General features: G+C 45.1%; 1 protein-coding gene across 3 annotated transcripts in view; it reads right to left on the reverse strand.

The window, feature by feature from the left end:
• Positions 1-1,614: 1,614 nt before the first annotated feature.
• Positions 1,615-13,659, reverse strand: part of PXN (paxillin) — a 47,277-nt gene continuing 35,232 nt past the window's right edge. For all 3 annotated transcript variants that reach the window (XM_044275426.1, XM_044275425.1, XM_044275424.1), the window contains 5 exons: positions 13,476-13,652; positions 13,221-13,394; positions 13,058-13,139; positions 7,793-7,941; positions 1,615-6,124 (listed from right to left, as the gene is read on the reverse strand). In XM_044275426.1, coding sequence (XP_044131361.1) covers positions 5,858-6,124; positions 7,793-7,941; positions 13,058-13,139; positions 13,221-13,394; positions 13,476-13,652 — 849 coding nt within the window. In that variant the 3' untranslated portion in view covers positions 1,615-5,857. The remainder of the gene's footprint in view (positions 6,125-7,792; positions 7,942-13,057; positions 13,140-13,220; positions 13,395-13,475; positions 13,653-13,659) is intronic.

Below are 13,659 nucleotides of genomic sequence, written 5' to 3' on the forward strand. Positions count from 1 at the left end.
ACATTTTCTTGGAATTATTTGTACAGGCCCTGGCCAATGGATCAGAAAACAAGCATTCCTGCAAGAAGAGTCATCAACATTCAGACATTGTAATGAGCTAGGATTGAGCAACAATTGAAGCAATGTGATGCAATTACATGAGTAATCCTCCTCCCTTCATTATTAGGAACAGCTAACCACAGTTTCCTTAAAGGGGTTGTCCACTCCTTTACTACTGATGGCCTATCTCAGTGATCTGCAACAGCTGGAGAGCCGCAGTTTGCCTAACTACAACTCCTAGCATGCAAAGACTGCCTACAGCAGGGCATGGTGGGAGGTGTAGTTTTGCAACAGCTGGAGAGCCTGATTGTCAGGAATTCAACATCCCGCCAGCCCACCGATCAGCTGTTCTGAAGTAGATCAGGAGCTGGAAATAACCTCCATAATTACATAGTTTAGGGTACTTTCACACTAGCGTTTTAATTTTCCAGCGCCGAGTTCCGTCCTAGGGGCTCAAATCCGGAAAAGAACTGATCAGTTTTATCCCTATGCATTCTGAATGGAGAGAAATCCATTCAGGATGCATCAGGATGTCTTCAGTTCAGTCTGACTGATCAGGCTTTTCAGAAAACCGTAACATGTATTTTGCATTAATACCGGATCCGGCTCTGTGTGTTCCGTCAAACCGGATCCGGCTTTTGCATGTTAAACCCCAAAAATGTGAAAAAAAAAAGTTGAAGTCCATAAATGGCGGATCCGTTTTTTTCAATGCATTTTTTCATTGTGATCAAAATCCTGATCAGGATTCAGATGTAATCAGTTTTCACACGTTTTTCCAGATCCGGTGGGCAGTTCCGGCGACGGAATTGCACGGCGGATTCAAACAACGCTAGTGTGAAAGTAGCCTCAGTCCATTGTGTAGTCAAGTGGATCGAAACTGTTGCTGCAACACCAGGCACCATCCACTGCACAGTGGAAAAAACAGGTTACCGCGGCGCCATCCACTGCACAGTGGAAAGAACCAGTTACCGCGGCGCCATCCACTGCACAGTGGAAAGAACCAGTTACCGCGGCGCCATCCACTGCACAGTGGAAAGAACCAGTTACCGCGGCACCATCCACTGCACAGTGGAAAGAACCGGTTACCGCGGCGCCATCCACTGCACAGTGGAAAGAACCAGTTACCGCGGCGCCATCCACTGCACAGTGGAAAGAACCGGTTACCGCGGCGCCATCCACTGCACAGTGGACAGAGCCGTGTAGTTCCAGCCTGGAGTTAGTCTGAAGCACCTGACTGGCAGCGTGCAGGGATTTTCATATCCAGAGAATAGACCATCAATAGTAAAGGAGTGATGACCACTTTAAGCCCCCCTTCCTTACACCTAAGAAAAAATTGGCTGAACTCACAGACTGCAGTGGAGCTGGACAGCTATCTCATGTGTATGGTTGGCTACCACTCTGCCCCCAACAGACATCATGGAAGAAGGATTGGACATAAATATAAACACCAGATCCTCCGGAGGGGACTCAGAAGCAACAGCTGAGTGTTTGGCTGATAGCTACTGACGACGCAGGGCGGCTTTATTATACATAATATACAGTTAACTTGTCAATGTAACACAGGAAACGACCAAACAAAATAAATGAAATGTTTATTGGCATTTTTCACATAAGCAAAAAAATAATAAAAAGTGATATCAAAGTAATGTGCAGGAACAAGAAAACAGCAGAACTGATGTGTTAAGACAAACCATTGCAGATGGGTGGCTGTACATGGACTTCATAGTGGCCGGGGCACATAAACCGTAATGGGGATCTGCAAATACTGCAGCCCAGTGTGCAATAAAGTCCTTTACATTGATAAGTTTAAGGCAAAATGTGACTGCAATTTTTCAACACCAAAAGGCAACAGAATTACAGACAGTAAAACAGAACGTCACTTGGTTCCTCACATCACATTTTAAAAGCGGTTTACCCCAAAACAGACTCTATAGAGCAGGAAGGACGATAAGAAAAATGGTCAGGCTTCCCCCAAGGGACAGCTACAGGCTGGGTTTACACATCTCATAAATGGCTGACTGCTGAACGAATCCAGTGTTAAATACGGATTTCATTGTAGATTTTGCCATATATATTATTCCTTGCATTGCAATCAATAGAGCAGGCTATGTGAACCCAGCTCTGTGTATAAGGCCAGAAGCAGACGAGCGAGTTCAATGCAAGAAACTCGCTGCGTGCGACAGTGAGATTTCTCCTTCTGACGGGATCGCATGGCAGTATAATGATTTATAAGGCTGTGTGTCCCTGAGAGACCCTGAAAGCTACTGAATTACACTGCATTATGTCAGTGTACTTCAGTAGCTTCCAGGTCTAGCAGGGGACACAGCCTTCTAAATCATTATACGGCCATGCCATCCTGTCAGAGGAGCAGAGGTCAGAAAGGGGAAAATCACACTGCCACACGCAGCCATTTTCTCGCTTTAAACTCACTCGTCTGTGTATGGCTTAAAAATATGGGCCTGAGAGTTCTCTCATCATGATTTATAATGGATCCTTCTTTAAATGAAACCTCTTACCATGAACATACTTTGTGACAGTACTATATTAATGGGCGATACCCATCTATTCTGCAGTAGCTTGGGTGCTGGCACTACACAGCTTCGACCACTGTGTAGTGGATGGAGCCGATTACCATTCAGTAACCACCGTCGTCCACTACACACAGGATGGAGCCATCTTGTTCTTGCACTGCAGAACAGCTGATCGGCGGGGGTGCGGGGTTTCAGAACCCAGATCATCAGATATGGATGGCCTATCCAGAGTACTGGAAAACCCCTTTAATCTACCGACACCATGTTATAGTGCATGCTGAACTCAACAAATTGATTCTGCATCACAATAATTTACTGATTGAAATCCCTGCTCTTTCTATACCTGGCAGTCATGTGTGCAGTCCTACTCAGGGACTGACTGCCTCCCCTGTTCGAGCACGCATACAGAGATGGCTGTCAATCACTGATCGGACCACCCACCGGACTCCTAGTGTCAGAACAAGCAGAGGTTATTTTAGGATTTATACATTTTAAATTCTATAGAATTTTTCCCCACCAAAGTGTATATCAATCTGCTCAGCTCATCCTTCTGGCAGATCAGATGGCATGTTCAATGTAACAGGTTTACATTAAAGTAACTCACAGCCTTAGGGTCCATTAGCGTGCAGCAATTACTTCTGGGGTACTTACATAAAATTGTTAAAGGGGTCTATGAGGTCAGAACAAAACAGCATCACTCATTACCTGCTATTGCAGCCCAGGCGCACACAAGCAAACGGAACAGAGATGCAATAACAGACACAACCAGAGGAAACGAGTGGCACTGTTGTCTTCATTCACATAACTTGGCCAGCACCTATGTGCAAAGCTCGGTACAACTGCATCATCCTGTATTAGGACACTGCATTAGGCTGGTTTCACACACCGCACAGGAAAAGAGCCACTATTGTCTTTGATGCAGTTTTTTGAACCAAAATCAGCGGAGATGGGACATAAAAAAAAAAAAAGGGAAGGAGAAAAAGGTGTCTGTTAGCAGGATCAACTCTTTTTAAACCAGGAATAATGCCTGGCAGGGTTGATGCTCCTGCATAAAGACATTTATGTTCCTCCATTGTGCCCTTCCTGAGAAAAATGACTTTATTAATACATAAATTAGGACAGTGCACAGAGCGGCAGGTTGGTGCCCCTTGGAGCAGCAGAGCTCCTCCGCTCTCCACTTAGAGCCACTACCCCTATCCCCCTTGATTGACAGTGCCAGGCGAGATGCCTGCGCCATAGTCTACACTAATGACTATTCCACATGCACCAATGAAGTCATCCTCACTAGATTGAAGCTGAGCTTCTCTTCTAGGGGGGAGGATGAAATCAGCGCATGCGTAGTAGTCACCTGTGCTGCTGGCGAAGCAGAGGCCGATGCAATGTGCATGCACCAGTATTGTAGACTATGGAGCAGGACGAGATTACAGGGCCAGGCGAGATGCCTGGTCCTGTCAATCACAGGGACAGGAGAAGTGGCTCAGTCCAGAGCAGAGGAGCTTTGGCACACCAAAGACACAAAACTTATATCTTAAGTAATTTTTTTTCTTAAGAACATAAATTCCTCCCTAAATTAATCTTACCCAGTAGGACCAACCCTACCTTGATGCAGCCGACAGATGCTCTTTAAATTCTTTGCTACATTCTCTTCTGGTTTGGGCTCAAAATACTGCATCAAGTACTACAGTGGAGTTTTTTTTCTCCCCCCAAAAAACACTGAGTGTGAAACCTCCCCAACACTTCAGCAGTAAATTTTTTTTTATATCCAATTAAACCAATTTCTTAAATGGATTTCAATGAGCAACATGCTAGACACAGGACATTCTTTAGACATATACTTGTATACAATTAACGTAAAATATATTTATGTGACAACGTCTTATGACATTGTCAAGTAAAGGCATCTCGGCCACAGTAATCAAATCAGTGTAATCTTTGGCATTTCACACAATCATATAGCTCTAATATGAACACTGCATGCTGATGATTGGATCAAATAGATTAAAATTCTTAATAACACCAACTCTAATAAACTCCATATACAAATCAGTCCCCGGGAGCCGATCTTATGAACCACCAGGGCTACATTGATGGAGCCAAAGTGGAATAACTGTTAGCGCTCTCTGACAATAGAATTATTAATGGAGTACTATAGAACCTTTAAAAGGGGTTGGCCCACAAACATCTATCACCTATGGAACCCCCAATGATCATAAGAAAAGGGGTCCCCAATCCTGAGTGAATGGAGCAGAACTGAGCATGTGTGACCACCGCTCCATTCACTGTCTACAGGACTGCCTAGTACTATGGACAGGTGATATTGTTCGTGGGTCAACCCCTGCCACAAAGCCCTTACCCTCCCTTAGATCAAAATGAGAATAAAGTGGCAGGCTTCTCCATAAAGTTTTTTTTTTTTTCTGATTAAAGTACACGATTAACATAAAAAAACAACCAATTTGGCATTTATTATTAATATTTGATTGTAGTCATTTTATTTTCAAATACTGCTCTTCAATCAACATATGTCCAAAATTGTTAATAAAGTAATTCCACGCTAAAAAATACTGAAATGTTAATAGCCGGGTTTAGTTAAAGCACAAAAAAAATCCAGTACCACTGGATTTACTTTTAGAGTAAATATATTTTATATATGTGTATATTTATTTATTTTTAAAAAAGCTGATTTTATTTTGTCATTAAAATTTAACCAATCTTAGAAATCACACTCTTAAATGAGGAAAGAGTGGATTTCAGGTTAAAAAATAAAACCCTGAAGATCAGCTACTCTGCCTTCAGGCGACAAGTTACCAGTAACCGTCATTAGAAAATGTTATTGCTGTAATTCCCGAATCAGGCCTTTTAGGACACAGCTTAACCCATGTAATGAAAGCTGCCAATCTCATTCTAGCGAGGACGTGAGAGCCAGTCCTCTTACTTTCTAAGTGAGGGAGCCAGCAGCAGTCTAACCATGACAAGCCATTCTAATACACACGTACAACTGCTGCATGGAAGATTGTCTCTCCTTTTAAAGTGCCGTACAGCACAAGGTGAACGTGCCATGCAGTACTACTCATGGGCAGCTTTGCGCTGCCAAATATGAAATAAGGGGCCTTTCTGAAATGAAGTGTTTTGGTGACCAACGTACAGATCAGCACCTTGCAAGGAAATGTAAAAAACAGAAGTAGTAAGGATCCTCAGCCTCCCTTAACACTTAAAGTCCGGACATTTATCAACCACCCTGGCTGCGCTCATACCCTCAGAGCTGAAATGTTTAGATTCAGTGCAGTTCTCTAGCAGAAGAGCTTGACAAAGCAGTTCTGGCAATAAGGCTTGTCATTCTGCTCCTTGAAGGTTCCTTTATTGAGTTGCTTAAGGCAGAAGGCACAAACAAAATGCTCGGGATGGAATTTCTTCCCCATGGCGGTGATGCAGCGGCCGGTGATTGGCTTCTGGCAGCCGGAACACAGTGATCCACGACGCTCATGGTAATGAACCTCGCAGTATGGCTGCCCATCATGCTCGAAGAAGCTTCCATTCACAAATGGAGTAAAACATTCCTGAAAACACAAAGTATTTCGGAGTGAATATCGATAAACAATTTCCTTTCTTTAAAACTAGGGCCAAACTGTGTCACTAAATGTACTCAGTAGGGACACTGATAATGGCATTTTCATCCATTTCAAGGGGTTGCCCTACCATAAGAACTTTCCTCCTATCCTATAGTATAGGTGATAAATGTAGGATTGCTAGGGATCACACTAATGGAAACCAATTCATTCCCGAGTCCCCAGTTTGAATGAAATGATGGTCACAACATGCTGCTGGAACTTCCCTGATTCTCTATGGGACTGACATAGCTGCATGCTGTACTTGGCTATCTCCGTCATTTCTATGGTGGGACAACCACTTTACAGAGGACCTGTCACCTCTCCTGACATGTCTGTTTTAGCAATAATCCTGTATTTCATATGTAATAATTCTGGAACTATTCTTATGAGCCTATGTTGTGCCGTTCTTCTATTACTCTTACTAGAAGTTTATGAATGTGTTGCCAGCAGTCTACAATAAAAGTCCATCTACAAGTTACCAGTTTGTCCCTGCACATTATCCAATCAGTGCTACCAGTGTCAGACTGGGCAGGGACACAACCCCAACTGGTAAGGCCTCATGCACACGGCGGGCACATGAGGCCTAACAGAAACAGATGGACCTTCATTGCTGATTGCCGGCAATTCATTTATAAGCTTATAAATAATAGAGGAATGGCAGAACAGAAAGTCATACGAACAGGTGCTCCCGAATTATTACATGAGGCATGCAAGTAGTTACTAAAACAGACATGTCAGGAGATGTGACAGGTAATATTAAGTGAATTTAAATGGGTATGCGATATATTTGTCTTTGAATAGTGGTGGTGCTTTGCAGTGCTGGGGTCCTAGTTCCAAATCTGAGCAGCGGGCAATATCTGAATGGAGTTTAAATGTTCACCTTGTGTTTCCTCCAGGTTCTCCAGTTTCCTCACAAACCTACAGATTAGTAAACTGTCTTTCTATGAAATTGGCTGCGTTTAATATAGGGCATTTAAATAGTACTTGTCCCCTACGGGGTTCAGTATTATTTTTCTGTCAACATAGCTCTACAAGGGCTTGTTTTTGCTGAGGAGTTATGCATATTTTTTACATAGAATGTACTGTATAACTTTTTTGGCAGGGAGGTAAAAAACTATTTCTCCACATTTTTTTATTTTTTTGGGGGAGGGGGGGGGGGGGGCTTATAGCCTTCACTGTGTGCGGCATCTCCTACGGCACTGGCTCCTTCACTGAAGACAGTAGCCTGGGAAGCAGAACAGAAGGCTGTCTAGTTAAGTGCAGTCCGCAGCACAGACCTCGGCACGTCCGTGCTGCAGGAGGAGAACAGCAAAAGTCTAACAATTATTTTGTAAAAAGGGTTATGCCGCAAAGCGCTACACTATAAGGGTCCATTCACACGTCCGTTGTTTCTTTCCTGATCTGTTCTGTTTTTTGCTGAACAGATCTGGACCCATTCATTTTCAATGGGTCCTGGAAAAAAAAATCTGACATTGTGCTGTCCGTTTTTTTTCAGTCCAGATCTGTTCAGCAAAAAACGGAACAGATCAGGAAACAAACAACGGACGTGTGAATAGACCCTAATAGTGTTTCCTTGTGAAGGTACCTTTTAATTGTTTTTGTCATATGTATTCTTACCCTACAGACAAAGCACTCAGGATGCCACAGAGTGTTGAGCGCAGAAATGTAATTCTCCAGGATTGCATGGGTGCAGCCACCACACTTGGGAGCAAACATGTCAAAATAATCCTTACGGCAATAAGCCTTTCCGTCCCTCTCATGGAAACCTGTAAAACCAAGCCAAATCACACGGAGTTAACATACAGTATGTGCATTTGACAAACACAGCAGTCATTCACTCCTTCTCCAGAGGCTGTCACCCCCTCTTCACTTCAAAAATACAAGGCATTCCTGTCTGAAATCAATAAGGACTCCTGGAGTGGATCACTGGCTGAGAGGTTTGGTGACCTGTCAGGTCTCTTTTTGGAGCTTATAAAATATCTGCTTAAAATCTGCGTTACGGTGATATCCTTCTGGCCCGTAGTTTCCTAGCTGCCGATAAACTCTAGATATTTATCAGGATACTTTGCCAACAATCCAATGTTAAAGATGGGAAGAAAAAAACCTTACCAAGACCTTGTAACTGTCTGTAGTCCCCTTAAAAGAGGTTATCCAATTTCTCATGTGCGGGGCCCCTCACCGGTAATATACTTACCCCACTCCCGGCGCCACTCCTGGTCCCCGCACATGGATGAAAACATCCGGTGTCGGAAGGAGCAGCCAATGGCAGGCAGGGACGAGCCTCCCTAGCATCGTGGGTGACGCTAGGGAGGCGCGTTCCCGTGGGAGCGGGGTAAGTATATTACCTGTGAGGGACCCAACATAGCATGGTAAGTATATTACCTGTGAGGGGCACGGCATATGTGGGGTTTTTTGAGAAATTGGATAACCCCTTTAAGGCTACCTGCACACGGGTGTTGGTGAATGCACATAAGATCCAGACAAATTTCCATGCGGATTTATTTCTGCAGCATATCGTCACCAAAATTAGCAATTTGGTGAAAATTTGATGCGGTTTTGCTACAGTTCTCACCCGTCCATTGAAAAACTAGATTTTTGTGTACCAGTCTTGACCTTGGGTATAGCTATTGCCACTAGGAGACGACACTAAGCAAAAAAGGTGTTAGCTCCTCCCCTCAACTGTACCCCTCCTGCAGACACTGAGCTAATCAGTTTTTACAAAAGCAGTAGGAGCAGTCAGGAGAAGCCAACTGCAAATAATAAAATGGAAGAAAACCAGAGATGTCTCATCCTGAAGAACCAGAAATACCCATCTAGGAGAACCAGTAATGTACATACAGGGTGGGAGCTGTGTCCCCCAATGAACGGAAGAGAAACCGATTTTACGGTAAGCACAAAAATCTAGTTTTCTTATCCGTATCATTGGGGGACATAGTCTTGACCTTGGGACGTTCCAGAGCAGTCCCCAGGGTGGGTCATAAACAAAGAAGCCATCCTGCAAATCCAAGGACCGCTTTCTGCAAAACTCTATGCCCCAGAGAAGTGTAAGAAGATGCAAAGGTGTGCACTCTGTAAAACTTGAAAAAAAGTGTGCCCAGACAACCAGGCAGCCACCCTGCACCCCTGAAAGGCTGAAGCCCCATGATGTACTGCCCAACTATTGCCCGAGCAAAATGAGCAGTAACCCGGAAGGATGGAGCCCAGCCACTGATGCGGTATGCTTCCACCATGGCCAAGCGAAACTATAGGGAATAAGAGTACCTGACAGCCAGCGCCTCAGGAACCCCATACATATAAGGCCTGGAGGATCTATGGCACACAGATCTGGCAGAACATGAGCACAGTGCCACCTATGATAACGAAATGTAGGCACAATCACAGCTACAACTAGCAAGGTTCCACCCCTAGAAGGGGGACGATGAACAGAAATACTCCCCCTGGGATGGAGTCACGCAGTAGGGGCACAGAACAAGATGGCCAGCACAAGGCTGCCTCATAGGGGGGAGGCCATAGCTCAACTATGGTTTCCGGGACCAGAGGAGAGGCTCCTCCTGAGAATGAGGCCAAACAGCAGTAAACACCCAGAACATGGTGCTAGCACCATCCTCCACTTGAGGAGCAAGGAAAAACTGACAAGCAGCGCATCTGTTCCACCTGACAGAGAATGGATGTCGATCGTGTTGAGTCCACAGCCTGTCAGCTACCGTCCCATATGAGGAAGACGGAAAATACGATAGAGCATCACTCCGCTGACTGAAGAAGGAAACACGACACAATCCATGGGTAGTGTAAGCACTACTGGTTGTGCAACTACTCCACCAATAGGAGGGCAATGCTACCTGATCTACAGTATGCAATTGTGGTGCCACGAATCCACCTATAGAAGGGGGAAAACCGAAAGGACAGATGACAACCAGTATTAGTGCAATTACTCTGTCTGCGGAGGGGGTGATGCAACAGGATGTATGGTACCCAGCGGAAGAGCAGTTACCAGCCCAATGAAGGAGGGTAATGCAATAGCCTGTATAGAAACCAGTGGTACAGCAACCACTCTATACAAAGAGGGTAATACCACAAAATGTACAGTATACGGAGTGAGTGCAAATACTCCTATTACGGAAGGAGAGGAATGCTAGCGGAAGCATAGGATGCAGTGATAGTGCAACTTCTCCGCCATGGAAGGAGGCTAGTGCTACAGGACTTATGTGGTGGTGTAAATAGTCCGCCTATGGAAGGAGAACAATGCTACCTGATGTACAGGAGCCCACCGAAGGTGCCAATACTCTGCCTAAGAAATGTGAAAACACTCCGTCCTTTAAAAAAAGGAGGGTAATGCTACCAGCCGAACGACACCCACTGGAATTGCAATTATTCCGCCCATGGGAGGAGGGCAAAGCTACTGGCTGTACCGTGTCCAGAGATAGTGGCACTACTCCCCTATGGAAAGAGAATAATAAAACGGACTGTACGGTACCCCATGGAAGTGCTATTACCCTGTTTATGGAAGAAGGGTAATGGTACAGGCTATACAGTACCCAATGGAAGTGCAAGTCCTCCACCTAAGAAGGAAGTGTAACGCTACCGACTGTACGGGATCCAATGCAAATTACTCCGCCTATGAAAGGAGTGTAATGCAACAGGCAGTACAGCATCCAATGTAAGTGCAATTACTCCACCTATGGAAGGAGGTAATGCTACAGGCAGTACAGCATCCCGTGTAAGTGCAGTTACTCTGCCTTTTATAGAAGGAGGGTAAGGCTACAGATTGTACAGGATTCATTGGAAGTGCAATTACTACGCCTTTTTTACGGAAGGAAGGTATGCTACAGGCTGTCTGGTATCCAGTGCAAGTGCAGTTACTCCGCCTTTTGTGGAAGGAGGGTATGCTACAGGCTGTACGGTATCCAGAGCACGTACAATTCCTCTGCCTATGGAAGAAGGGTATTCTACCATGTAACTACTCCGCCTATAGAAAGAGGGTAAGCTACAGGGAGTGCGGTATCCGGCAGTAGCGCCAGGATTCCGCTTATGCTATAGGACGTATGTATCCATCAGTAGGGTAAAGAAATTCTGCCTACAGAATGGCATGGGAACTAGGCTCAGACAGACCAAATAGCTCCAAGGGTTAATAATATATAAAATATAGACTTTTTATTTTATACATACAGCTCAATTCTAACCAAACAGACCTGCAGGGAACTGCACCCACATCCATCTATACTAATAACCAGCGCTGCAAGCCTCAGCAGAGAGCCCAGAAGCGTTTTCCTCGGCACAGTAGCACTGAGGCAAGGAAGGTGTTAAGCAGAAGGCAGGGGCGGAGCTTATTGGCAGCTGGTGGGGCAAGAGCAATTACTACACCAGGTTGGACTCTCATCAACACCACATCCTGCTTAGCTTCCAAATGCACATGCAGGTTAATCACCAGATTACAGGGGCATTTTCTTAGGAAACTACCTAAAAACACACTGAGCTATTAGAGAATAAGCAGGTCCCCCCTTCCCCGGAGAAGGGACACCTGCCAAAACGGAGGGCTCAGGGTGCGGTAAGTAGGCCTCCATGGGGGATAGTCACATGAAAAAACCTGAGGAGGAATGGGGGCCTTGGGGACTGAGAGAATACTCACCCGTCTGGCGTTTTCTGCCCACCTGGCTCCAGCCTGATCACCACCTTCGGTGTGCGGCCCCTTGGTGAGGGATGCTACACCAGAAACAGAGGGGACTTGCGGCGGACAGCCGCGGTGATGCGAATGCTGGCGGGAGACAGAGGTTTTTACCGGAACTTCCGGTCCTCCTTTTCTTCTGAGGCACGGGAAGGAGCAGGGGGTTTGGGTGACCCCCTGGTCTCCTGGGTGGGAACGCAGGCAGCTTGGAGACTGCCATCAGCCCAGCTAAAGGAAAGAAAAAGAGAAAAATGGTAAAGAATGAAAAGAAAAAAATTCTGCAGACCTGAAAAGCAGGGAGGTCTGCTTCCTACAGACACCAAGCTAAAAACAGATTAGCTCAGTGTCTGCAGGAGGGATATAGCTGAGAGGAGGAGCTAACATTTTTTTGCTTAGTGTCGCCTCCTAGTGGCAATAGCTATACCCAAGGTCAAGACTGTGTCCCCCCCAATGATACAGATGAGAAAGGGTGAAATCTGCAGCTAAAACCGCAAACATAAATGGCATACTATTTATTTCAAAATATATTTTGCACTGAAAAAAAAAAAATCTGTAAAGTGCACATCTAATCTCATACTTAGCTGGTAACGTAATGAAATGTGAGCAGGTGGCCTGTAGGGTCCATTACGCCACCCATCAAACAAGCAAATGCTTATTTTTCGGCTGATTGCATCTTTTATGCAGAATTCAGATGCTCGATTATAGGCATCACATTGCTGATAATCAATACAAGGGAATGGTAGAGGAACGCTTACAGCAGCAATCATTCTACGCCAATATACTTTGCAGCAGTGTAATAGGCTGATTCAAACAAACGCTGATTGGCCGAGTGTAATCCGCCGATGCAAACAAGTGCCAACAGGAGCCTTAGGCCTCATGCCCACGAACGTTGTTTTGGCCCGCATCCGAGCCACAGTTTTTGCGACTTGGATGCGGACCTATTCACTTCAATGGGGCCACAAAAGATGTGGACAGTACTCAGTGTTCCATGGTCCGCAAAAAATATATAACCTGTCCTATTCTTGTCCGTTTTGCGGACAAGAATAGGCAGTTATATTAATGGCTGTCCGTGCCGTTCCGTAAATTGCGTAATGCACACGGACCGCAAAACACACAATGGTCGTGTGCATGAAGCCTTAGTATGACAAGTGGGATAAGTGAGAGTTACTACACATGTACAACCTACAAACAGTACAGTTGGATTACACAGTCAGAATTACCTTCAGGTCCAAAGAATGCCCCACACTGCGCACAGAAGAAATGCTCTGGATGCCATGTTCTGTCCAAAGCAGTCACAACTTTCTGAATAGAAAAAAGGAAATATACTGATTAAATTATGAAAACTATAAACCTACAATGTCACAGCCAGTCCAGGGCACTCACATCCAGTATGGGTCCATTACAGTAAAAACATCGAGGGGAGAAGAGATTATGATAATCCTTTTCACAGTAGGGCTGCCCATCGCGTTCAAAGAAGTTACGTGACCCAATTTCCTCCTGGCAATGTGTGCACACAAAATGCTCTGGGTGCCAAGTCTTTCCCATGGCCGTGACAACCTGAATAATAACAAACGCCGTCAGTACATAATGCAACTAAAGCAAATATATTACCCCCCATCACCAGCATATGACAATTACCTGGCCGGCAATTGGTTTCTTGCAAGCACCACACACCCCCTTAGCCACCGTTGCCACACCCAACTTGTTGAGGTCAGATTGGAGACTACCCAGCATATTGTCTAGCTGACTGCCAGGCTTCGGAGCGCTGGATGGAGGAGAACTGTTCACCGCTCTTCCTTGGCCTTGAGCCATAAACTATCAC

This window comes from Bufo gargarizans, chromosome 1 (assembly GCF_014858855.1).
Source record: "Bufo gargarizans isolate SCDJY-AF-19 chromosome 1, ASM1485885v1, whole genome shotgun sequence".
NCBI lineage: Eukaryota > Metazoa > Chordata > Amphibia > Anura > Bufonidae > Bufo > Bufo gargarizans.